The sequence below is a fragment of the Pongo pygmaeus genome, chromosome 8, assembly GCF_028885625.2.
Source record: "Pongo pygmaeus isolate AG05252 chromosome 8, NHGRI_mPonPyg2-v2.0_pri, whole genome shotgun sequence".
NCBI lineage: Eukaryota > Metazoa > Chordata > Mammalia > Primates > Hominidae > Pongo > Pongo pygmaeus.
Genome location: NC_072381.2, coordinates 68,722,998 through 68,749,289, shown reverse-complemented (window position 1 = coordinate 68,749,289; position 26,292 = coordinate 68,722,998). Strand labels below are relative to the sequence as shown.

General features: G+C 41.3%; 1 protein-coding gene across 31 annotated transcripts in view; it reads right to left on the bottom strand.

The window, feature by feature from the left end:
• The window catches only part of USP54 (ubiquitin specific peptidase 54), a 127,224-nt gene that overhangs the window by 41,632 nt on the left and 59,300 nt on the right, over positions 1-26,292 (bottom strand). For 30 of the 31 annotated variants that reach the window (XR_010127501.1, XR_010127499.1, XR_010127498.1 and 27 more), the window contains 6 exons: positions 6,421-6,555; positions 3,894-4,007; positions 3,679-3,761; positions 2,508-2,613; positions 2,250-2,396; positions 321-470 (listed from right to left, as the gene is read on the bottom strand). Coding sequence is in view for 27 of the 31 variants with exons in the window: in XM_063670462.1 (XP_063526532.1) it covers positions 321-470; positions 2,250-2,396; positions 2,508-2,613; positions 3,679-3,761; positions 3,894-4,007; positions 6,421-6,555 (735 nt within the window). In the remaining 4 variants the exon portion in view is untranslated. Of the gene's footprint in view, positions 1-320; positions 471-2,249; positions 2,397-2,507; positions 2,614-2,778; positions 2,845-3,678; positions 3,762-3,893; positions 4,008-6,420; positions 6,556-26,292 lie in introns of all 31 variants that reach the window. The other variant, XM_054503759.1, reaches the window with a different exon arrangement.

Genomic DNA, 26,292 nt, shown 5'->3' with positions numbered 1-26,292 from the left:
TGCTAAAAATACAAAAATTAGCCAGGTGTGGTAGCATGTGCATGTACTCCCAGCTACTCAGGAGGCTGAGGTGGGAGAATCGCTTGAACCCAGGAGGCAGAGATTGCAGTGAGCCAAGACCAAGCCATTGCACTCCAGCCTGGGTAACGGAGTGAGACTCCATCTCAAAAAAAAAAAAATATATATATATATATATATATGTTTTATAGAAATGTGGGGAGGTCCCATTCAAAATTATGAAAATGAAACACTAAAGACAAATTATTCTTTTTTTTTTTTGTAGTCACCAAACACTTCAAAAAGGACTTGACTACTCCTACCTCCTTGACATGAGCATCATCAAAATACATCCATTTGCGAATCTTTGTTTGAAAAAAGAATGTAGAATAATGTTTGCCATAGTAACAGATCATTCCAACTAAGTACAGTTCAGATTGCTTGGCCCGGTCATCCGTCACTCTGAAGAACAGCTGAGGGGAAAGAAGAGAAAAGAAAGCACAGTCACATATTCAACCATTCCACATCATCTCTCAGCAGACTCCACTGACATTTCTTAAGTACTGACTTGCTTCTCTTTCCTTCAGTTTAAGATTTTTGTTAGTTTAGATTAATCATCAGAACTTAACTTCAGCAATTTGTGAGGCCAAGGTAAGAGAATTACTTGAGGACAAGAGTTCGAGAACAACCTAGACTAGATAGCAAGACCCTATCTTTAGGCCCAGTGTGGTGGCTCACGCCTGTAATCCCTACACTTTGGGAGGCTGAGGTGAACAGATCTCTTGAGGTCAGGTATTCGAGACCAGCCTGGCCAACATAGTGAAACCCCATCTCTACTAAAAATACAAAAATCAGCTGGGTGTGGTGGTGCATGTCTGTAATCCCAGCTACCGGAGACGCTGAGGCAGGAGGCAGAGATTGCAGTGAACCAAAATCATGACACTGCACTCCAGCCTGGGCAACAGAGCAAGACCCTGTCTCAAAAAAAGAAAAAGAAAGAAAGAAAGAAATTAACCCAAAAAGACAAAAAGTAAGGAAAAGCAAGACAGATAGTGGCCAGTAAACTGGTATGGTGATGATCTTTCTTCACACCTTTCAATAATTTTCTTACCAGGGCCTATCATAAGAGGAGCCAGGAAAGTTGGATTAAAAAAAACAAAAAAAACCAGCTGGGTGCGGTGGCTCACGCCTGTAATTCCAGCACTTTGGGAGGGGGAGGCAGGCGGATCACGAGGTCAGGAGATCGAGACCATCCTGGCTAACAGGTGAAACTCCATGTCTACTAAAAATACAAAAAATTAGCTGGGCGTGGTGGCAGGCACCTGTAGTCCCATCTATTGGGGAGGCTGAGGCAGGAGAATGGCATGAACCCAGGAGGCGGAGCTTGCAGTGAAGGGAGATCACACCACTGCACTCCAGCCTGGGCAAGACTCCATCTCAAAAAAAAAAAAAAAAAAAAAAGAAACGATTGTTTTTGTTTTTAAGAGACAGGGTCTTGCTATGCTGCCTGGGCTAGAATGTAGTGGCTATTCACAGGCAGAATCATTACACACTACAGCCTTGAACTCCTTAAGCAATCCTCCCACCTCAGCCTCCTGAGTAGCTGGGACTACAGGTAGGCACTGGTGAAAAATGGAGATTTTATTCCTCACAGCCTACTCAGGTAAGATTCCTTGGGAAGAAAACCTAAAATAAGATCCCAGAAAGTTCATTTATTCTCAGTCATGGCTTAATGACATTAAAAAACAATAACAAAGGTTCTCTTTAGTCACAGGATTATCCCAGACATTGGTTCCACACTGTGAATTTCATATTTCTGGGCTCAGGTCACCAACTTTTAACTTCTTCACCTACTATAGCAGTTCTAGTCAGGAATGCCCCTCTTTGGACCTTACTACCTCCCATGGTTGAATACCCTTCCCTACTTTATACTCGTATAAACTAACAATGAATAGAACATATAATAACTCTTCGAACTACTGATTTATTTTTATCAGTAGCTAAGTTCTGCCTATCCTGTCTTTCAAGGCCAAGTCATCCCATTTCTTCTTAAAAAACCTTTGCCACCTATAAAAGGAGGTATATGAGCACATACCTGCAAGCACGGGTATCTGTACACAAATAAGTTTATCTGTCCAAAACATTATAATACTTGTCATCTAGGACATACCTGTTTGTCTAGTGCTCACTGCTCCTAAGCAATACTAAGACTCAAGAACTCAAAGTGAGAGATAAAGGTAACTAACACGCACATCACCCAGCTTAAGGCAGGTTCCCAGGCTGTGGATAACATCTTCTGCTAAGTCTGAGTGGTCTGAGTCCCATACCAGCCCAATCGTGATAATCTGTGGAGCATTCATCAAAACACGGCGAATCCTGATCCTCTCTCCACAGTTGCTCTGAAATACATATATAAGGCTAGTTCAACATGTTTCCCACTGGCTTTGCATCAATTCCACTGATCGACGGTTCCCTTTCCCACTCCAAACCCCACCCCTGATTTAACTCACTGGACAGTTCCGCAGATCCCCCATGGTGCTGGCATTCTGCAGCAGTTCACCAAACATGCTTGGTGAAGGTTTCTCTCGTCTTTCCAGCATACAAATAGCCTGATTGCTTCAAGATGGGGAATAGAAGGGGGATGATGGTTTGTACTTAGTTACTGCTAAATCAAACATTAATGTACATTCCTAACTCACATGTTTGACTTTCTTCCTCTGCCCCCTATACCAAAGCCCCTGACCAGGCTCAGTGTCCCATAAACACAGTAAGTACCTCTACCTGTCCCCAGATCCAAAGCTCATAGAATCCCCACTCCTCCTCCCACTTTGCTGGCCAGTACTGAGCCTAAGAAAAGGGGAGGGATGGGAGAGGAAAGAAGGAGAACAAAAGTTATTTTTAAATTACTGTTCTGCGTTCCTACAATATAGCACAGACTCAGCAATAAGGATATAAAACTATTTGTGTTTTTGTTGGTGGTGGTGGTGGTTTTTTTGAGACAGGTTCTCACTCTGTTACCCGGCTGGAGTGCAGGGGCTCAATCTCAGCTCACAGAAACCTCCGCCTCCTGGGTTCAAGCAATTCTCATGCCTCAGCCTTCAGAATAGCTGGGATTACAGGCACGTGCAACCATGCCTGGCTAATTTTTGACATTTTTAGTAGAGACAGGGTTTTGTCATGTTGGCCAGGCTGGTCTCGAACTCTTAGCCTCAAGTGATCCGCCCACCTGTGCCTCCCAAAGTGCTAGGATTATAGGCATGAGCCACCATGCCTGGCCAAGATATAAAACTATTTGAATGTCTCCAATTAAAGTCCAATAGGCCAGGCACCGTGGCTCACACCTGTAATCCCAGCACTTTGGGAGGCCAAGGCAGGTAGATCATTTGAGGTCTGGAGTTCAAGACCAGCCTGACCAACATGATGAAACACCGTCCTACTAAAAATACAAAAAAATTAGCAGGGTGTGTACTATTTGTAGAAGTAGCTGGAAGTCTCAGCTACTTGGGAGGTGCAGGCAGGAGAATCGCTTGAACCCGGGAGGTGGAGGTTGCAGTAAGCCGAGATGGCGCCACTGCACTCCAGCCTGGGCGACAGAGCAAGACTCCGTCTCAAAAAAAAAAAAAAAGTCCAATCAACTAGAGGAATGCCTAAAGGCACAACAGAAAATCTTGTAAGACTCACCAAAGGGAAGTGGTGGAGATATAATGTACCATCTGGATGAAAGGCAGCGGATCAGAAGTGGCACCACAGCTAGTACATACACACTGGGCCAAAGAGAAAAAGGCAAAACCAAGCAACCATAATCAGGAACTGTTTTGGCACCCATTTAACACCCCACATCCCAGGATAAAGTGTTCTCGAAGAAATGTCTAAAAAAAGATGGAGCTAGAGTTCACCTGCTCAAACAATGTCATTGCAAATTTCTGATGGGAAATGCAGTGTTGGGCAGTACATATATCCTCTTTGGTTTCATCAGCAATGTGGAAGTGAATTCTCATCAGGAGGTTTTCCTGACAGGGAAAGAACAAAAGCAGTACACCAACAATATTTAATAGACAAATACATAAATTGGTAAGCAGCTTACCCATAGAAACAGCAACCCTTCTGGAAGGTAGGAATATTTTGATTTTTTTAAATTTTTAGTTTAAAATAATTATAAATTCATAGCAAGTTTCAAAAAAGTACAGGAGATCCCCTGTACCCTTCACCCAGCTTCCTCCAACAGTAACATCTGTGTTTTTTGGTGTTTGTTTTTTTGTTTTTTGAGACGGAGTCTCGCTCTGTCACCCAGGCTGGAGTGCAGTGGCTCAATCTTGGCTCACTGCAAGCTCCACCTCCCGGGTTCACGCCATTCTCCTGCCTCAGCCTCCCGAGTAGCTGGGACTACAGGTGCCCACCACCACGCCCGGCTAATTTTTTGTATTTAGTAGAGATGAGGTTTCACTGTGTTAGCCAGGATGGTCTCGATCTCCTGAGCTCGTGATCCGCCTGCCCCGGCCTCCCAAAGTGCTGGGATTACAGGCGTGATCCACCACACCCGGCACATCTTTGATAACTGTATCAGGAAATGGACATTGATAGAATCCAGACTTTATTCAGATTTCACCAGTTTTACATGCATTCATTTGTGTGTGTGTATGTATAGCTCTATGCCATTTTATCAAGATATAGACCAGTTCCATCACAAGGCTCCCTCGTGCTAACCATTTAGAGCCTTACCCATCCAATACTAACCCTAACCTGTGGTAATCACTAATGTCTTCTCTCATCTCCATCATTTTATTTCAAGAATGTTATATAAATAGGATCACATACCACATAACCTTTTTTTTTTTTGAGACACACTCTGGCTCTGTCGCCCAGGCAGGAGTGCAGTACAGCGATCTCGGCTCACTGCAACCTCTACCTCCCGGGTTCAAGAGATTCTCCTGCCTCAGCCTCCCAAGTAGCTGGGATTACAGGTATGTGCCACCATGCCTGGCTACGTTTTGTATTTTTAGTAGAGACGGCGTTTCACCATGTTGACCAGGCTGCTCTCGAACTCCTGACCTCAAGTGATCCGCCCGCCTTGGCTTCCCAAAGTGCTGGGATTACAGGAGGGAGCCCGGCCAGCATATAACCTTTTGATATTGCATTTTTCACTTTCCCTTGAGATCTGTCCAAGTTGTGTAAATCAATAGTTTCTTTTTATTTTTATAAAAATACTTAATGCTTTGTATTGCTGCATAGTTCTTCATGGTACAGAAGTACCATCATTTGTTTAACCGTCTACTCACTGAAGGACATTTGGGTTGTTTCCAGTTTTTTACTATTATGAATAACACTTCTATGAACATTCATAAACAGGTTTTGTTTTAATATAAGTTTTCATTTCTGTGGGATACATGTCCAGGAATGTAATTGCTAGATCATATGGTAGTTTACATGTCTAGCTTTTTAAGAAACTGCCAAACTGTTTTCCAGAGTAGCTATACCATTTTACATTCCCACCATCAATATATCAGTGATCCAGTTCCTCAGGAGCACCTCTGATTTGGGGCCACATTTTACCCTGTGATGAGATATGTATCACTCTCAAATTTTCTTTTTCTTTTTTTTTTTTTTTTTTGAGACAGAGTCTCACTGTGTCGCCCAGGCTGGAGTACAGTGGTGCTATCTAGGCTCACTACAACCTCCTCCTCCCAGGTTCAAGTGATTCTCTTGCCTCAGCCTCCCAAGTAGCTGGGACTATAGGCGCCCGCCACCATGCCTGGCTAATTTTTGTATTTTTAGTAGAGATGGGGTTTCACTATGTTGGCCAGGCTAGTCTTGAACTCCTGACCTTGTGATCCGCCTGCCTTGGCCTCCCAAAGTGCTGAGATTACACGCGTGAGCCACCATGCCCGGCCTCAAATTTTCTAAATGGACGTACAGAGAGTCTTTTGAAGGTTGATGGATAGAACACAGAGTTCAGAAGAGCGAGGGGCACTGGGGGCAATGTAGCTATATAGCACATCACACTTATGCTAGGGACTTAGTTATTCCCTGATTAATTATCTTTAGAAATGGAGGAGCAGCATCAGTATTAGCATCACTTAGGAACCTGTTAGATACAGATATTCCGGGACCCCTCTGCCAGGCCTACTATATCAGAAGCTCTGGGGGTAACAGCCCAGCAATTTGTATTTTAATGAGTCTTGGATCCTCTGAAGGTGAGAGCTGATGTTTTATGTAATGACAAGCACAAAACCACCAGCCTAAAGGAAAAATAATAACACACTGCTATAACAGAGACACTTTAGATCCCTGAAAAATCAGAGAAAACTCCTAGTTCTAACTGTAGAGATAAGGGCACAGCAAATTCCACCATAAAGTAGCCAGTCCCTGATGGAGACCATCAGCAGTCCCACCCCATATCAAAGAGGGCCAGAGGCCAGCACTTACAAAGCACTCTGCAGCATCATCCATAATTCCCAGCTGGAAACGTTGTTCATCCTGGAAAGTCTTTGCCAGAGCACTGCGGAGAGTGTCAGATGGAAGCACTTTTTCACTACTACACTGAAACTGGTTAAAGATTCCCTATAGGGAAGAGGTTAGACAAGAGAAAAAGTACAATGCTGTTATTAAACTTCTGTACATCCTAGTCTGTCATGCTAGCATCTCCATGATAATAGCTATGAAACCAAATGAGCTTCCCATGGGTTGACATGCTTGCAGTTAGTAATTAAAAATAAAATCAAGAGTCAGAATGAAGGGCATGATCTGTGCTAATAAAGATCCTCACTCCTTCATCTGAGTGTGATGCCAAGGACACATTAGGAGAAACCACTGTCATGAATTAATGTAATGCAGTTACCTCATTTCCTCTTCCTCTAATACAGACAGAAGTAAATGGGTTAGGTAAAAAAAGAAAAATTACATGTAAACATTACTGACAAATTATTTTCTGGGGGTTCATTCTATGAATCTTGACCCCCTTTCTTCTAAAATTTTCAGCTAATATAAAATTACCAAAAAGTACAAAGACTAATATAACAAAAATCTGTGAGTCTAATACCCAGAAATAAACATTCTATCATGTTTACTTTCATCTACAGATAATGGTAAAGTCTTGTTTAAGACTGCCCCACTCTCTACCAGCCACTCATATCATAAATTTGTTGTACAATCTGTTTTTAATAGTTTTACATATATATCCCTAAATAATACATAGGATACTTTTGTGTATATTTGTGGGTTTTTTGTTTGGTTGGTTTTTTGTATGTGTTTTTGTTGTTGTTTTCTTGAACAGGGTCTTGCTTTGTCACCCAGGCTGGAGTGCAGTGGCATGAACGTGGCTCACTGCAGCCTCAACCTCCTGCCTCAGCATCTGAGTAAATGGGACTACAGGCATGCACCACCACACACCACTAACTTTTTAATTGTTTTGTAAGAGATGAGGGTCTCACCATGTTGTCCAAGCTGGTCTCGAACTCCTGGGCTCATGCAATCCTCTCACCTTGGTCTAAAAGTGCTGGGATTACAGACATGAATCACTGCGCCCAGCCCTATTAGTATTTTTTATGTAAAAAGTATCATACTGAATTTTACTTGTTGTTTTTTGTTTTTTATTTAGCATTGTTTTTGAGATCTATCCATGATGATATAGATATAGACCTGGTACACCTTTTCTCTGCTGTATAGCATTTTCATCGGGTCACTAACCCACATCTATTTATCCATTTCTTTACTGACAGACATTTTGGCTGTCTCCAATTTTTTGCTATTATAAAGACACAATGCCAACTTATACTTCTACCAGTATATAGTAAAAATTTCCCCATATTCTTGTCAAAAATTAATACTGTGAGACCATTTAGTTTTAATTTAGTCTAATTTCATCTTTCTGGGTCCTTTGTATTACTTGTGGCAAATATATTCTCCCAATCTACTGACCTTGGTGTATTTGAATGCACATCACTTTTTAATTTTGGTGTAATTAAATGTATCTTTTCCATCTTTACCTACATCTGAACCCTGATGAATATCATGTCCAAAGAGTAGAATCAGCCAGGTGCAGTGGCTCACGCCTATAATGCCAATACTTGTAATCACTTGAGCTCAGGAGATCAAGACCAGCCTGGGCAACATGGTGAAACCCCGTCTCTACTAAAAATACAAAAATTAGCCCAGCATGGTGGTGCATGCCTGTAGTCCTGCTACTCAGGAGGCCGAGGCAACAGAATCACTTGAACCTGGGAGGCTGAGGCTGCAGTGAGCTGAGATCACACCACTGCACTCCAGCCCGAACTACTTTAAAGTTCATATGGAACCAAAAAAGAGCCTGCATTGCCAAGACAATCCTAAGCAAAAAGAACAAAGCTGGAGGCATCACACTATCTGACTTCAAACTATACTACAAGACTACATTAACCAAAACAGCATGGTACTGGTACCAAAACAGAGATACAGACCAATGGAACAGAACAGAGGCCTCAGAAATAATGCCACACATCTACAACAATCTAATCTTTGACAAACCTGACAAAATCAAGAAATGGGAAAGGATTTCCTATTTAATAAATGGTGCTGGGAAAACTGGCTAGCCATATGTAGAAAGCTGAAACTGGATCCATTCCTTACACCTTATACAAAAATTAATTCAAGATGGATTAAAGACTTAAATGTTAGACCTAAAACCATAAAAACCCTAGAAGAAAACCTAGGCAATACCATTCAGGACATAGGCATGGACAAGGACTTCATGACTAAAACACCAAAAGCAATGGCAACAAAAGCCAAAATACACAAATGGGATCTAATTAAACTAAAGAGCTTCTGCACAGCAAAAGAAACTACCATCAGAGTGAACAGGCAACCTACAGAATGGGAGAACATTTCTGCAATCTACCCATGTGACAAAGGGTTAATATCCAGAATCTACAAAGAACTTAAACAAATTTACAAGAAAAAAAAAAACCCCATCAAAAAGCGGGCAAAAGATATGAACAGACACTTCTCAAAAGAAGACATCTATGCAGCCAACAGACACATAAAAAAATGCTCATCATCACTGGCCATCAGAGAAATACAAATCAAAACCACAATGAGATACCATCTCATGCCAGTTAGAATGGCGATCATTAAAAAGTCAGGAAACAACAGATGCTGGAGAGGATGTGGAGAAATAGGAATGCTTTTACACTGTTGGTGGGAGTGTAAATTAGTTCAACACTATGGAAGACAGTGTGACGATTCCTCAAGGATCTAGAACTAGAAATACCATTTGACCCAGCAATCCCATTACTGGGTATATACCCAAAGGATTATAAATCATGCTGCTATAAAGACACATGCACACGTATGTTTATTGCAGCACTATTCACAATAGCAAAGACTTGGAACCAACCCAAATGTCCATCAATGATAGACTGGATTAAGAAAATGTGGCACATATACACCATGGAATATTATGCAGCCATAAAAAAAATGAGTTCATGTCCTTTGCAGGGACATGGATGAAGCTGGAAGCCATCATTCTCAGCAAACTATCACAAGGACAGAAAACCAAACACCGTATGTTCTCACTCATAGGTGGGAATTGAACAATGAGAACACTTGGACACAGGGCGGGGAACATCATACACCGGGGCCTATCGGGAGGTGGGGGGCTGAGGGAGGGATAGCATTAGGAGAAATATCTAATATAAATGACGAACTGATGGGTGCAGCAAACCAACATGGCGTATGTATACCTATGTAACAAACCTGCACGTTGTGCACATGTACCCTAGAACTTAAAGTATAATTTTATTAAAAAAGTAATTTATTCATATTAAAATATCCAAGTTTTATTTTTCAGACATATTACTAACAAGACCAGAAATAAGACCATTTTATAAACCTACCTATGTGATCTAAGAATAGGAGGCCCCCCGCCAACCTTGAGTGGTCAATTCTTGGTTTTCCTCTTACTTGACCTATCAGCAGCATTTAACTCAGCTAATCTTTAAAATACTTCCTTCCCTTGGTTCCAGGGCACCCCTTCAGGTTTTCTTCCTACCTCAATGGTCAATGGTCACTCCTTATCAGTCTCCTTTGCTGGTTCCTTTTCAATTCCAAAACTCAGGCCTTGGACCTCTTGACTTCCCTAAAGTCACTCACGTTCTTAGTGGTCTCATCTAACATGGTTTTACATACACATACATTGACAATTCCCAAAATTACACTAACAGCCCAAATCTCCCTCCTGAATTCCAAATTTGTAGTTGGCAAAAACTACAACTGCTTTTGTACCAACCTAATGTATCTAACTATATATTGGACATCTACATTTGAATATCAATGGGCATTTCAAATTTAACATTCCCCAAACTAAATGTTTTATGTTTCCTCCCAACAACCACATTTTGCCTTCTTGCCCCATCTCAGTAAACACCGCCACCATCCTTGCAGTTGTTTAGGTCGAAAACCTTGGAAACCACCTGTGACCCTTCCCTTGCTTTCACAACTCCCATCCAATCTACGGGCAAATCCCCTATTTCCACTCTCAAATATATCTAGACCCTATTCCACTCTCAAATATATCTAGACCCTACACTGCTCACCACCTCATCTGCTATCAGCCTAGTCCAAGTCATCTCATCTCTTCACTGGATAATTGCAATAGTTTCCTGACTGATCCCCTTGTCTCCCTGCAGAAACACACAGCAGACAAATACAGCAATCATATGATTTTTTTAAAAATATAAATCAGATCATATCATTCTTCTGCTCAAAACTCTCTAAAGGCTTCCCATGGCATACACAGTAAAAGCCAAAGTGCTAAGTTCTTACGTAATCTGGCCTACGATTCCATTTCTCTTTGTTTTGTTTTGTTTTTGAGATGGAGTCTCACTCTGTCATCCATGCTGGAGTGCAGTGGTGTGATCTCGGCTCACTGTAACCTCCACCTCCCAGGTTCAAGCAATTCTGCTGCCTCAGCCTCCCAAGTAGCTGGGACTACAGGTATGTGCCACTACACCCGGCTAAGTTTTGCATTTTTAGTAGAGACCGGGTTTTGCTAGGTTGGCCAGGTTGGTCTTGAATCCCTGATCTCAGATGATCCACCCGCCTCAGCCTCCCAAAGTGCTGGGATAACAGGCATGGGCCACCACGCCCAGCCATACTATTCTACTTCTGGTTCACCCTACACCAGCTGGCCCCTCACTATGCCCCAAACCTACCATGTATATCTCTGCACTTGAGTTCTATGCCTGGATCATTCTTCCTCTAGATATGTATGGCTCAATCACTCATTTCCTGTGGATTTTTTATCCAAATACTACCTTCTCTATAATAGAGTACTTGCTGATCACCCTCTTTAAAATTGTAAGCTCCACCCTCCCTTCCCCAAACTCCCCACTCTTACATATTTTATTTTTCTCTATAGCAATTATTACTATCTGTCATACTATATATTTTACTTGTCTGATTCCAATATTGAGAATATAAGGACATAAATCTTTATCCTTTTATTCTGTGTATATTCCCAGCAACTAGGACAGTACTGGCATACAAAGTGTAACCGATAACTATTTTTAAATGAATCAATTAATCATTATGTGATGTGGGTAGATCTAAGGGGGAGTTATTATTAAAATCTCTATTTTTTTTAAACAAGTAAGGAATCACCTTAAAAAGCAGAAAAACTTTCTTAAGGTAATATAACTGGTTAGGACAAAATAGGACTAAATTTAGTTCTGCTAATTTCAGGTCAAAACTGTTTTTCCAGCCGGGCATGGTGGCTCACGCCTGCAATCCCAGCACTTTGGGAGGCCGAGGTGGGTGGATCACGAGGTCAGGAGATCAAGACCATCCTGGCTAACGAGGTGAAACCCCGTCTCTACTAAAAATACAAAAATTAGCCAGGCGTGGTAGCAGGCGCCTGTAGTCCCAGCTACTGTGGAGGCTGAGGCAGGAGAATGGTGTAAACCCAGGAGGCAGAGCTTGCAGTGAGCCGAGATTGCACCACTGCACTCCAGCCTGGGTGACAGAGCAAGACTCTGTCTCAAAAAAAAAAAATTGTTTTTCCTATTCTGCCCTCTCACTAGCACCTTTCCTCCTCATACACACTGAATATCTACTCCTGCAGCAGCTCAAGAACAGATTACTGTGTAACCTGCTATCATGTTCCTACAAATGTCTCCATATGATGTGGGGGAGGCAGTGCCAGCAATACATATTTAGTATTATTTAATAAGCTGTGAGGGAAATCTGTTATAATTACTCCACATTATTTTGGCTTAACCTAGAAATTTATACACAAGTCCATTATAAGGACAAGGAAAGTCAGGGCAGGGCCTTCCATAATTTGTTACTGGAAGGGGAAGAATGTCTATCAGTAACCTCTTAAACTAGACCAAAAGGAATGATCTAGGTCCACAGTTAAATAATTGGATATGTGTCCAGTGACCTATGGGATTTTGAACCTTTGTAGAAATAAGGAGAAACAAAGGAAAAGGAAGGGGGAAAAAGCAGTGACTGCTTTTACAAATTGCATAGTGGCCTGACGACATGATGATTTGTTGAAAGAAGGTCAACCCAGCTTGGCAAAATTTAGTGACCACTATTACATCCCAGCCTGTAGCTCTTCTCAATTGTTACTGATAAGAAATTACTGCTGACATAGGCTCTATTACAGAACAAAGGATGGATGAGGTTTGGTCCTTTGTTCAAAATCCAAAATTGGTTCCAAAACAAACCAACAGGAAATTATTTCCAGGATAGTTCTATACAAATCTGAAATTTATAAACTCTGGCCCCTTTAGTCTTCTTCAACTGGATTTCCTCAAGAATTAAGCCCTAATACTCTAGGGCCTCAACTGTTCCTAATGAAATAGCAACTCTCCTATGCATAGCACTAGCTATATGCCATCTTGGAGAGAATTAAGAAAATGGTCACTCTAATCACTTTCTGTGTTCTGTGGTTCAGATGACCCTGTTTGAGAAAGACAGGGCTCCACTCAGAGATGGTATGGTGTAATGGTTAAGAGACTGGATTCTGGAGCTAAAATGGGTTCAAAATCCCAACCTGATACTTCAGCTACATGATCTTGGGTAAGTTATTTAACTTCTTAAGGCCTCAGTTTGTCTTTTAAAAGATAGTTTAATAATAGCATTTACACTGGCCTGACCAGTATGGTGAAATCCCGTCTCTACTAAAAATACAAAAATTAGCCAAGCATTGTGGTGAGCACCTGTAGTCCCAGCTACTCGGGAGGCTGAGACAGGAGAATTGCTTGAACCTAGGAGGCGGAGGTTGCAGTGAGCCGAGATCGTGCCACTGCACTCCAGCCTGGGCGATAGAGTGAGGCTCCGTCTCAAAAAAAAAAAAAAAAAAAAGTATTTACTGCCCAGGGTTATTTGAGGATTAAACGAGTACACACACACACACACACACACACGTATATATAAGGTATACATCACCCGGGCGTGGTGGCCCACGCCTGTGATCCCAGCACTTTGGGAGGCTGAGTCGGGAGGATTACCTAAGGTCAGGAATTCGAGACCAGCTTGGCCAACATTGTGAAACCCCATCTCTACTAAAAATACAAAAATTAGCCAGGTGTGGTGGAAATCACCTGTAATCCCAGCTACTCAGGAGGCTGAAGCAGGAGAGTTGCTTGAACCTGGGAGGTGGAGTACACCACCGTACTCCAGCCTGGGCGACAGAGCAAGACTCTGTCTCAGGAAAAAAAAAACAAAAATATAAATGTATATATCCTAGACTAATCTCTGTCAGTGTGATAAGTGCTAAATGTTAGGTATTATTACTATTATTCTATTTGGGAGTCATTTCACGTTGCTAAAGAGCCTGTTTGTCACTGTCCTATGATGAAAGAAGGGATCTGAGTCAGGTGCTTCTACCTTGAGCTACTTCCTCAGTCTCTGAGATCTGAGTAGGAAGAACTACACTTTTTTCTATTCTCCATTCTGTTTCTCCCATTCAAAGGAGGCATATTTCCCATGACCTAGATAACAAGGGTTTCAGTAGAGAAAGGGAAAGGTCTTAAGGTCAGAGCTCTGACTGCACCCAGAGTGGGTCTGTAACAATAGACCTGGCTCCCTCAGTTCAGTGGTATCAACGTCTCCACGATATAATCTTTTCTCACCTCTTAATTACAGGCAGCCTTCCTCATACACACTGAGAATCTGAATGCATTCAGAATGGCCTCTGACTACATCTTCTTTATTCTCTTATTTTAATTATTGTTGTCAGTCTTGCTCTGCTATTGTTAGGAAGAAGCAAGTGTATTGGGGGTAAAGCTGACTGAGCCCGCCCAGCATGCATCTGTGGAGCTCTGGAAGAAGCTGTAGCACAAAGCCCCTCTGTTAGAGCAGCACACTAACCTCTGTGTGTCCCTCTCACATGAGCACAGGGACTGGAATGGGCCTCCTCCCGTTCTCTTTTTCACCCTCCTCCCACCTTTCCCAGAGGGAGATCCTGTTCACACCAAAGAAAGCCAAGAACATTTAGTTCAGCAGTAAGAACAGGTGGCAGCACCAATAAGGAACAAAAACTGGTATTCTTCCAATTGCTGAGTTCTATGACAGGCAGAGAGAAAGGGCAGGAAGAACCAAAACCCAAGAATCACTTTTCCTGTGGGGTCCCTGATGGTTCCATTTCAACAAGTAGAGAAAATCCACCTTGGAGTTTCTCTCTGCTCTTCTTCACAGGGTGAAACCAAAGAGGTCTTCCTTTTCATTCTCAGGAAAAGGCAAATCACTTTTTGTCTGTTAACTAGTTTCTTGGATGCAGTACAAAAGCAACAAGACTTTAATGACTAAAAGCAGGTGCTTCCCCACCCAGAATCTCTCTTGATTAAGCAGCAAACAATTCTATCCACATGAGCACATAATTATTTGGATTAGCAAAAACCACGTAAATAAGATAGAAGTACCATAAAAACAGAAAGCCTTTGTGCTTGGACATCTACAAATGCAGCTGTTGCTTAAGTATTTTTTCCCCTAAAACAGACTCTTGTCTTTAAGTGGGGAACAGCTTTTTTTCTCTCTCAGGATTTCCCAGTCATATCTAAAAGAAGTCATGAGTAGGGAAGGTGAGGATTAAGGAGAAAGGTTGTCACTAATTTTGGTGCTTTTTGAGCTCAAGGTCTTTGGAAAGTGCTCCAGTGGGCAGCCCACTTCATCCCTGCAATACCTTCTGCAAAGGTGTAAAAACCTTTACACCCTGCCATTAACTCAATTCTTAGGGTTTCTCTTCTCGACCTGGACTTCCCAATTTTGGCTCTCATAATCACTGCTTTTGCTACATCTCCTGGGAATTATAGAACTTAATTGGCCAGTCTGGCTTCTTTGTAAACACTACCCTCTGTAAGTAAAAGGAGTTAGTCCTTGAGGATCACTGACTACTGGAAAAGAGACGTTCACTCGGTTTTGTGTATTCAAAAGAATGTTGAAAGTTGTCTTTTAAGAGGGGGAAAACATTTTACCCTTTTGGCACTCAAAAATAATAACATAGGATTTTAACATTTTATTGTAGAAAATTTCAAACATACAAGAGTAGACAGAAGAGCTAAATCATCTCCCTTTATTTATCATTCAACTTCAACAATTATCAACCTGTGGCCAATCTTATTTCATCTATACCACCCACCCACTTAACTTACTCTCAGATCATTTTGAAACAAGTGCCAAACATTTTTCATTTGTAAATATTTCAAAATATATCTCTAAAAAATAACAACTTTTTCTCTGAAACATGACCATAAGGCTGGGCACTGTGGCTCATGCCTATAATCCCAGCACTTTGGGAGGATGGGTTAAAGCCAGGAGTTTGAGACCAGCCTGGGCAACAAGGCAAGACCTTGTCTCTACAAAAAAAAATTAACTGGGTACAGTGGCATATGCCTGTAGTTTCAGCTACACAGTTGGCTGAGGTGGGAAGATCATTTAAGCCCAAGAGTTCCAGGCTACAGCGAGCTATAATTGCACCACTGCACTTCAGCCTGGGTGACAGAGCAAGACCCTGTCTCAATAAATAAATAAATAAATAACCATAATATCATTATCACACACACCCCAGAAGTTATTAATGTCTTAATATCATCACATATGTAATTTAATACAAACTCTTGATCTAACTTTGGCGAAGGCAGAGAAGAGCTGGCTAGTTTCTCCCTTGAGATTCTCTAACCATATATCTACCTTCTGGACTCTCGATTAGAAAAGCACATACCTATCCTTTACCAGTCTCTTTAAATTAAAGTCAATTATCAATACCATATCACCTCATAACTTTAAGACTTTATTTGCATTCTGTTCATAACAATATTTTGGACTTGCAATGGTAAGGTTAAAGACAATCATAAGCTACATATCACACTCATTCCTGCTACCACCTATGCAAAATAGAGGCAACTCACATATGCACAAAGACAAGAGACAAAGATAAACAGGAACATCAAGACTTCAAGACAATGGACAGAGACAGAGATGGGCCAAATTCACCACAGAAAGGTATTGCTTTTAGTGAGAAATAATAAGCTAATGTTGAGGTTTTATAAAATACAGTAGTCAATTTACTAATTTTTGCCAAGATCAAAACTGCAAGACTGTTATAAATTACCAACAGTATTCAAATCAAATTTTGAGAATACATAACCACTTACCCCACAGGAAAAACTGAAAGGGGAGACCCTTCTGGATATGCACAAGGTTTTGAGATTGTCTAAACTGTAGGATCTGCCATAAATTCTGGCAAGGAAAGAATCATGATGATTCACTATATGTTTCCTTGCAGTCATACCCCTTCTATTTGAATATCATATACAATTCTGAACTCCAATTTTTTTTAAAAAAGCTGAAGGATTCATTTTATACTATTCAAGTTTTGCCAATGGATAAATTAGTTGAGAATATTTAAACCAGTCACAGTCTAATAGGAACTTAAAACTAAGGGAAGGATGATCAAAGGACCATACACATATGCTCATATTCATACATAGGTGATCAAAACAATGAAGTTAAACTCAAGTAGATGATATTTGGATTAGACATAAGGACATACTTCCTTATGTGACAGCTGTTTATTACCAGCTAAAATTTCTAGGGAATATACTAGAAATCTAATTTCCTGGTTTAAAGAATCAGTCCAGAATAATGAGTTTTCTCTTCTCTGATAGTGGCTGTGACTAAAGAACAATGAAGAACCTTCCATTTCTACAATCTGCAAAAGAAAGGAATGGATTAATAACGAACAATGGGTAATTTCTTTTTTTTTCTTTTCTTTCTTTCTTTTTCTTTTTTTTTTTTTTTTTTGAGACAGAGTCTCCCTCTGTCACCCAGGCAACAATCGTGCAATGGCACCATTTCGGCTCGCTGCAACCTCTGCCTCCCAGGTTGAAGCAATTCTCTGCCTCAGCCTCCCAAGTAGCTGGGATTACAGGCACCTGCCACCACGCCCAGCTAATTTTTGTATTTTTAGTAGAGACGGGGTTTCACCATCTTGGCCAGGCTAGTCTTCAACTCCTGACCTCGTGATCCACCCGTCTCCGCCTCCCAAAGCGCTGGGATTACAGGCATGAGCCACCATGCCCGGGCTGAGTAATTCCTTATATCATTTTATTCTCTGTGCTTATGTTCAGTACACAACAGAGAAACAGGCATAAGGTATAACTTGAAAAATACTAGAGATTCCTTGAATTCTCAAATTTCCCCCAATTAACAAGTGGACTACAAGTAAAACACATACCTTCCTGTCCCATCAGAACAGTCTAACTGCTCTCCACATATAGATATTACAGGATACCTTATATACAAAATTCTATTTCCTCCCCACCCACCCTCTATCAGCACCATTCCCAGGCTTTCATGCCTTATACTAGCATTCTTAAAAGAAAAATCACTAATTGAGAAGATTTGTTTAATTTAATCAATCAATGCACATTCTGCTTTGCCTATAACAAAAAACACTCTGTCCTACATCCTGGCACTGCAAAGCCTCTAGTACAATCCCTGAAAGAACAAAATCTTTGTGGCACACTAAATACAGAGGACGGATTTCCTCTCCTGAACAGAGATAAATAAATAAGCCAACACCAAAGTCAAGTCATACCCTGGGGGCCAGGGGTGTAAGAGTAGATTCATTGTGAAGAATAAATAAGACCACTGGGCTATAGGCATAACAGTAACTTAGGTTAGAAAAAATATTTTAGTGATATGAGATAGAATAAATTTGGGGCTTTTGAGGGGACAGGGTAATTAGCTCACAAACTTCTTCAATTTTTTTTTTTTTTGAGATGGAGTCTTGCTCTGTCACCCAGGCAGAAGCGCAGTGGTGCAATCTCGCTCACTGCAACCACCGCCTCCCAGGTTCAAGTGATTCTCCTGCCTCAGCCTCCCAAGTAGCTGCGACTATAGGTGCCAGCCACCACACCTGGCTAATTTTTTTTTTTTTTTTTTTTTTGAGATGGAGTCTCACTCTGTGGCCAGGCTGCAGTGCAGTGGCACGATCTCAGCTCACTGCAACTTCCACCTCCCGGGTTCAAGCAATTCTCCTGCCTCAACCTCCCGAGTAGCTGGGACTAAAGGTGAGTGCCACCACACCCGGCTAATTTTTGTATTTTTAGTCGAGACAAGGTTTCACCATGTTGGCCAGGCTGGTCTCAAACTCCTGACCTCAGGTGATCCACCCACCTTGGCCTCCCAAAGTGCTGGGATTACAGGCCTGAGAAAGTTTTATTCTCAAAAGGAGAATAAATGGGTTATTTATCAAATAAATGGGTTCAGTGACTAACCACATCAAGACCAGCTCAAGAAGGATTTAAAGAGCCATTATTCTTTTTTTTTGAGACAGAGTCTTGCTCTGTTGCCCAGGCTGGAGTGCAGTGGCTCGATCTCGGCTCACTTGCAACCTCGCCTCCAGGGTTCAAGTGATTCTTCTGTCTCAGCCTCCCGAGTAGCTGGAACTACAGGCGCGCACCACCACGCCCAGTTGATTTTTGTATTTTTAGTAGAGACAGGTTTTCACCATGTTGGCCAGGATGGTCTCGATCTCTTGACCTCATGATCTGCCCGCTTCGGCCCCACAAAGTGCTGGAATTACAGGCATGAGCCACCACGCCCAATCTTCAATTTTTAAGTCAGAATTGACAGGCATCATGGTTCAAAGTAAGCAGAATGACACACCGACACAAAATATTTTCAATGAAAGGCATAATTAGTAACTTGCATGCAAGATTTTGAGGCTGAATTTACTGTAGGGACTTAGTATCAAGTAACACAGAAAAAAACCAGTACATTTTACAGAACCAAAGGAAATGGATCATAAATTCTATGTACAAATCAAAGAGATTATAAGTACTGGATACAATACTATACAATTGTATACAGGCATGGTATTGTATTATAGTATACATTATAGTATACAATATTATACAAATGTATAAAATTGTATACAGGCATGAACCACCCTTCCTGGCCTCAGGAATATATATCTTTAAGCCACACATGGAAAGGCAAGTCCCTCATCTAAACATCAGACTAAGGGAAAGTTGGCTAGCCTCTGATTCATCTAGAAACATGTTAATGTTTCCTTTTGTCCTTAACAGTGGTTCCTAGAGTGAATAATTATACTCCAAATAAAAGAAATCTGACTTTGCAGAATTGGCAAGTCCTTATAAAGCTGACTTGAACAACTCAGTGGTTAGGGGAACTGACCCCATACAATTGCAAATTTGTGTATAACTTTTGACACCCCAAAAACTTAACTACTAATAGCCTACTGGAAGCCTTACCAATAATATAAATACTTGATTAATATTAATACGTAGACTACTATCTACATATGTTATGCATTTGTGACATAACTTTTTCTTAATTTTTTTGATATTTCTAGGCTACATGGTTTGTGAGTTTTTTCAAATTGTCAGAAATCTCAAAAAATTTTATAATATATCTATTGAAAAAAATACATATAAACAGACCCACACAGTTCAAACCTGTGTTGTTCAAGGGTTAACTGTATTTCAAATTGAGAAAGTTTGGAGTTTCCTGTTTAGAAAAACAAAACTACAAAACAAGAATTTTACAACCAGGCATGGTTGCTCATGCCTATAATCCCAGCACTTTGGGAGGCCAAGGCAGGTGGATCACCTGAAGTTGGGAGCTCAAGACCAGCCTGGCCAACACGGTGAAACCCTGTCTCTACTAAAAATACAAAAAATTAGTAGGCTGGGCACGGTGGCTCACACCTGTAATCCCAGCACCTTGGGAGGTCAAGGCAGGCAGATAACCTGAGGTTGGGAGTTTGAGACCAGCCTGATCAACATGGAGAAACCCTGTCTCTACTAAAAATACAAAATTAGCAAGGCATGGTGGCACACGCCTGTAATCCCAGCTACTAGGGAGGCTGAGGCAGGAGAATCACTTGAACCTGGGAGGTGGAGGTTGCGATGAGCCTAGATCACGCCATTGCACTCCAGCCTGGGCAATAAGAGCAAAACTCCATCTCAAAAAAAAAAAAAAAAAAAATTAGACGGGCGTGGTGGCAGGCGCCTGTAATCCCAGCTACTCGGGAGGTGGAGGCAAGAGAATCACTTGAACCTGGGAGGCAGAGGTTGCAGTGAGTCCAGATCGCACCATTGCACTACAGCCTGGGTGACAGAGCCAGACTCCATCTCAAAAAAAAGTATTTTACATATCAGCTTCACATTAGAGAATGCAAACAGGGCCAGGCATGGTGACTCATGCCTGTAATCCCAGCAGAGTTTGGGAGGCTGAGGAGGGCAGATAGCTTGAGGTTAGGAGTTCGAGACCAGCTTGGCCAACATCGTGAAATCACATCTCTACTAAAAATATATGCAAAAAATAGCCACCACCTACTGGGGAGGCAGAGGCAGGAGAATCACTTGAACCTGGGAGGCAGAGGTTGCAGTGAGCTGAGATCGTGCCACTGCACTCCAGCCTGGGTGACAAAGTGACTCCATTTCAAAAAAAAAAAAAAAAAGAGGGAATGCAAACAGATCATAAGGAGTCAGCAAAAAGGAATTCTTATTAGCCTCACCAAACATCCCTCTAATTTTTAAATAGGAAGCAGTGAAAAAATGGTATTTAAGTATATAAAATTATACCCACACTGGAAACACCACAAGATAACATGTAACTTAACCACAGAATACCACATAAATGCTTTGCTGACAGAATCCCAGGCCTGCTTTCTTCTTTCAGCAGGTCTTTTCCATCATCACTCCAGCCTCATCCACAATACGCACATATTTCACCCTTCCCTTACCAAATGAGAAAGGCCTACTAAAAAAAGTGAGACCAGGCCGGGCATGGTGGCTCACGCCTGTAATCCCAGCACTTTGGGAGGTCGAGGTGGGCGGATCACGAGGTCAGGAGATCAAAGACCATCCTGGCTAACATGTTGAAACCCCGTCTCTACTAAAAATACAAAAAAAAAAAAAAAATTAGCCAGGCGTGGTGGCGGAAAAAAAAAAAAATTAGCCAGGCGTGGTGGCGGGTGCCTGTAGTCCCAGTTACTCAGGAGGCTGAGGCAGGAGAATGGCGTGAACCTGGGAGGCAGAGCTTGCAGTGAGCCGAGATCGCGCCACTGCACTCCAGCCTGGGTGACAGTGCAAGACTCCATCTCAAAAAAAAAAAAAAAAAAAAAAAAAAAAAGTGAGACCAAAAGTCACAGGATGAAAACCTCTTTCCATCAAATAGGACAAGAGTGAGAAAGATCATAAAAGACAGGAAGAAAAACGGAAGGCAACTACCAAAAACTCCATAACTATTTAATAAAATCCAAGAAGCCCAGGTACGGTGGCTCACGCCTGTGATCCCAGCACTTTGGAAGGCCAAGGTGGGCAGATCACAAGGTCAGGAGTTCGAGACCAGCCTGGCCAATATGGTGAAAACCTGTCTCTACTAAAAAAATACAAAAATTAGCCGGGCGTGGTGGCAGGTGCCTGTAATCCCAGCTACTCAGGAGGCTGAAGCAGGATAATCACTTGAACCTGGGAGGCAGAGGTTGCAGTGAGAGGAGATCACGCTATTGCACTCCAGCCTGGGCAACAGAGTGAGACTCCGTCTCAAAAAAAAAAAAAGAAATCTAAGAACTACTAAAAGATTCTATCAACCCAGAAAACACAGAAAAGTAGAGTGTTTATAGTATGGTCCAAGCACTGTACTAGGCACTGTGAGAAATACCAAGAGAGAAGAGTTGAGCTACTTTCCCAAAAATTCATTCAGCCATGCTAAATACTATTAAGTCAAACAATCATAGATCTAGATAGATAGCATTTCTAAAACTTCATGAAGGGCAGGGCACAGTGACTCACATCTGTAATCCTAGCATCTTGGGAGGCCAAGGCAGGAGGATCACTTGAGGCCAGGAGTTTAAGGCCAGCCTGGACAACACAGCAAGACCCTGTCTCCATTTTTTTTAATTAAAAAATTTAAAATTTAAATAAAACTTCATGAAGAAGCTAACTTCTGAAGCAGAGTTCTGAAAAGTGAATGTGGTTTGGCAAAAGGGAGGCAAAACACTCCATGCAAAGTGAATGGCATCTGAAATGTCTAAGAGGTAGACATAGCAAGTGCACTGTTACCACAATTGAAATGGAGAATGCCCAGGGAAGGAAAGGAAAGAAATATAAAATTAAGTTTTAAAATGTTTGTAATCACGCATTTTTAAGTGATTTAAGAAACAAGTGGGAGCCACTTCAGGATTATGAGAAGATACTAACTTCAATATAGCATTCCAGGGTATTCTCAGGTTTAAAAACAAATGAAGTAGGAAGATACTACAGATAGAGGGGCAATTTAGGGATCTGGAAAAAAGTAATCTTTTTACAAAAACAGTGGGCAAAAAGACTTACTACCAGAAATACAGACCAGAGGGGAAGCATAAAAAGAAATGACAATCTGTTAGCTGGGCGTGGTGGCACATGCCTGTAATCCCAGCTACTCAGGAGACTGAGGCACGAGAATTGTTTGAACTTAGGAGGTAGAGGTTGCAGTGAGCCGAGATCATGCCACTGCACTCCAGCCTGGGTGATAGAGCAAAACTCTGTCTCATTAAAAAAAAAGAGAGAGAGAGAGAGAAATTACAATCTCCATGCTAGAATTCAGGCAATTTTCAGCTTTCCTCTTTACACTTTAGTGTGCTTCCTAGAATGGTTGCAGTGCTTTTCTATATTTTATAATTAAAATAGTCACACAAAAAGAGAATAAACATAACATATACACATACATAGCCAAAGAATAATAAACACCCACACACCCATGTGCCCACCACCCAATTTAAGAAATAGAAAAATAAACCATGAGTTTAAGCCTCTCCAACTGATTACATACTTACATGAAATCTACCCTCCACCTTCTACAGAACACAACTATCCTGAATTTTGTGAAAAGCATTTCCTTTTTCTCTACAGACTTATCACATGCATGTACCCCTGAACAATATGTTCTTCAGTTTTGCCTGGTTTTGATTTATATATAAATGGAATCGTGATTCATATAGTCTTCTATGACTTGCTTTTTTCAATCAATGTGATATTTTATGAGATTAGCCCAAGTTGTTGCATGCAGCTGCAGAATTCATTTTCATTACTATATAGTGTTTTACTATTGGAATAAACCATAATTTTTAAATCCACTCTAGTGTAGTTGGAATGTGTTATTTCCATTTTTCTACAATCTCAAAATATACTACTTTGAACATTCTCAAATATATCTTCTGGCACATTATGTATCAAGAAGTTTTCTACAATGTATTGCTAGGGGTGGAATTGCGAGGTGGTTACATGGTGCAAGTTCAATTCTGTAAGTAATGATAAACTGTTTTCCTAAGTAGTGATATCAATTTATATTCCAGCTAGCAATGTATGTAAAGTTCTCATTATTCCACATTTTTGGTAACACTGAATTTTTTTTTCTTTTTGAGATAGACCCTATCTGTCACTCATGCTGGAGTGCAGCAGCATGGTCAAGGCTCACTGCAGCCTCAATCTCTTGGGCTCAAGTGATCTTTCCACCTCAGCCTCCCAAGTAGCTGGGACCACAGGCACACACCAACATGCCCAGATAATTTTTAAAAATGTTTTCGTAGAGACAGGATCTCACTTTGTTGTCCATGGTGGTCTCAAACTCCTGAGCTCAGCGATCCTCCTGCCTCAGCCTCCCAAAGTGCTGGGATTACAGATGTGAGCCACCACAGCCTGGCAGTAACAATTTTATCAGATTTTTAAATGTCTACCAATCTGAAGGGTATGGCTTAATTTACATTTCTTAGATTACTAATGGGGGCAAGCATTTTTCATATGCTTAGGGGTTATTTGGGTTTCCTATCCTGAGAAAGGCCTGTTTGTAGCTTTGTCCATTTTTCTCTTGACTCATTTATCTTTTATTTATTTATTTACTTATTGAGATGGAGTTTCACTCTTGTTGCCCAGGCTGGAGTGCAATGGCACGATCTCAGCTCACCACAACCTCCACCCTCCAGGTTCAAGTGATTCTCCTGCCTCAGCCTCCCAAACAGCTGGGATTAGAGGCATGCACCACCACGCCCGGCTAATTTTGTATTTTTAGTAGAGACAGGGTTTCTCCATGTTGGTCAGGCTAGTCTCGAACTCCCGACCTCAGGTGATCTGCCTGCCTCGGCCTCCCAAAGTGCTGGGATTACAGGCGTGAGCCACTGCACCCGGCCTTTTATTTATTTTTTATAGGAATTCTCTGGAGTTCTATGCTGGATACTAATCTTTTATTACATATATATGTTGAAGATATTTTCTCCAGGTTTGTAGCCTTGTCTCTTTACATTCTTTATGGAGTCTTTAGATGAATGAAAGTTTTTGAATTTTTGTAGTAAAATTTACCAACTTCCTAACATTTTTTTTCATGTCTTATTTAATAAGTACTTCCGTATCCCTGAGGTCATGATACTCTCTCATATTTTCTTCTAAAACTTAAAAAAAAAAAAAATTGAGACAGAGTCTCACTCTGTCACCCAGGCTGGAGTATAGTGGCACAAACATAGCTCACTGCAGCATTGACCTCCTGGGCTCAAGCGAACCTACTGCCTCAGCCTCCCAAGTAGCTGGGCCGACAGGTGCGCACCACCATGCCTGGCTAATTTTTGACTTGTTGTAGAGACAGGATCCATTTTGTTGCCCAGGCTAGTCTCAAACTCTTAGGCTCAAGCGATCCTCCCACCTTGGCCTCCCAGAGTGCTGAGGTTAGAGGTGTGAGTCACATTTTAGTCCTTAATATCTGAAATTCTTCCTTTTGGTATGGTATGAAATAGGAAACTAATTTCCTTTTTTCTTTTCCCTGTAGGGATAACTAATTGTCTAAACACCATTTATTGAAAAATCCATTTTCTCCTTAGGTTCACAGGGCAAGTAGCAAGTTTCCTATATGACTATTTCTGAACTACAAATTTTGTTCCATTGATTTATTTGCCATACTGTGTAGATACCACATTATCTTAATTATTAGTTTTATAATTCTTGATATCTGGTAAAGTATGCTAGTCATTAATACTGTTTGGCAAATATCTCTGGTCTTACCCCTCTCAAGGATCACCATAGGACTACAGTTCCAGGTTCCCTTGTGGGTCAGTGGGACAAGATTAGTTCTGTTTCAATGAGCTGTGAGCAAAAGTGAAGTGACCTGCTGAGCATTTAACTGCCTGTGCAAAATCCTCCAGAGCTCTTTTTACCCTCTGGCTTAGCAACTAATATTTTATATGGTGGTGAAGCATAGTGGCTCACGCCAGCACCTTGAGAGGCCAAGGTGGGAAGATGACTTGAGGCCAGGAATTCAAGACCAGCCTTGGGTAACATAGCAAGGCCTCATATCTACCAAAAAAAAAAAAAAAAAAAAAGGAGTTGGGCATGGTGGCACACATCTATAGTCCTAGCTACTTGGGAGGCTGAGGCACAGAATTGCTTGACCCCAGGAAACTGAGGCTGCAGTGAGCTATGACTGGTACCAGTGTACTCCAGGCTGGGTGACAGAGCGAGATCCTGTCTCTAAAAAATAATAATACTCAATATGATTGTAGCTTTGGTACCTAAGTGACATAATCAGTAGTATCCCTACTTATCTTTAGTGAATGAGAAATAAATCTTTGGTCTATTAATCACAGGGATTTTATGGTTGTTTGTTACCACGATATAATTTAGCATACTCTGGGCCAGGAATGGTAGTTCATGCCTGTAATCCCAGCACTTTGGGAAGCCGAAGTGAAAGGACTGCTTGAGCCCAGGAGTTCAAAACCAGCCTAGGCAACATAGTGAGAACCCATCTCTACCAAAAATTTAA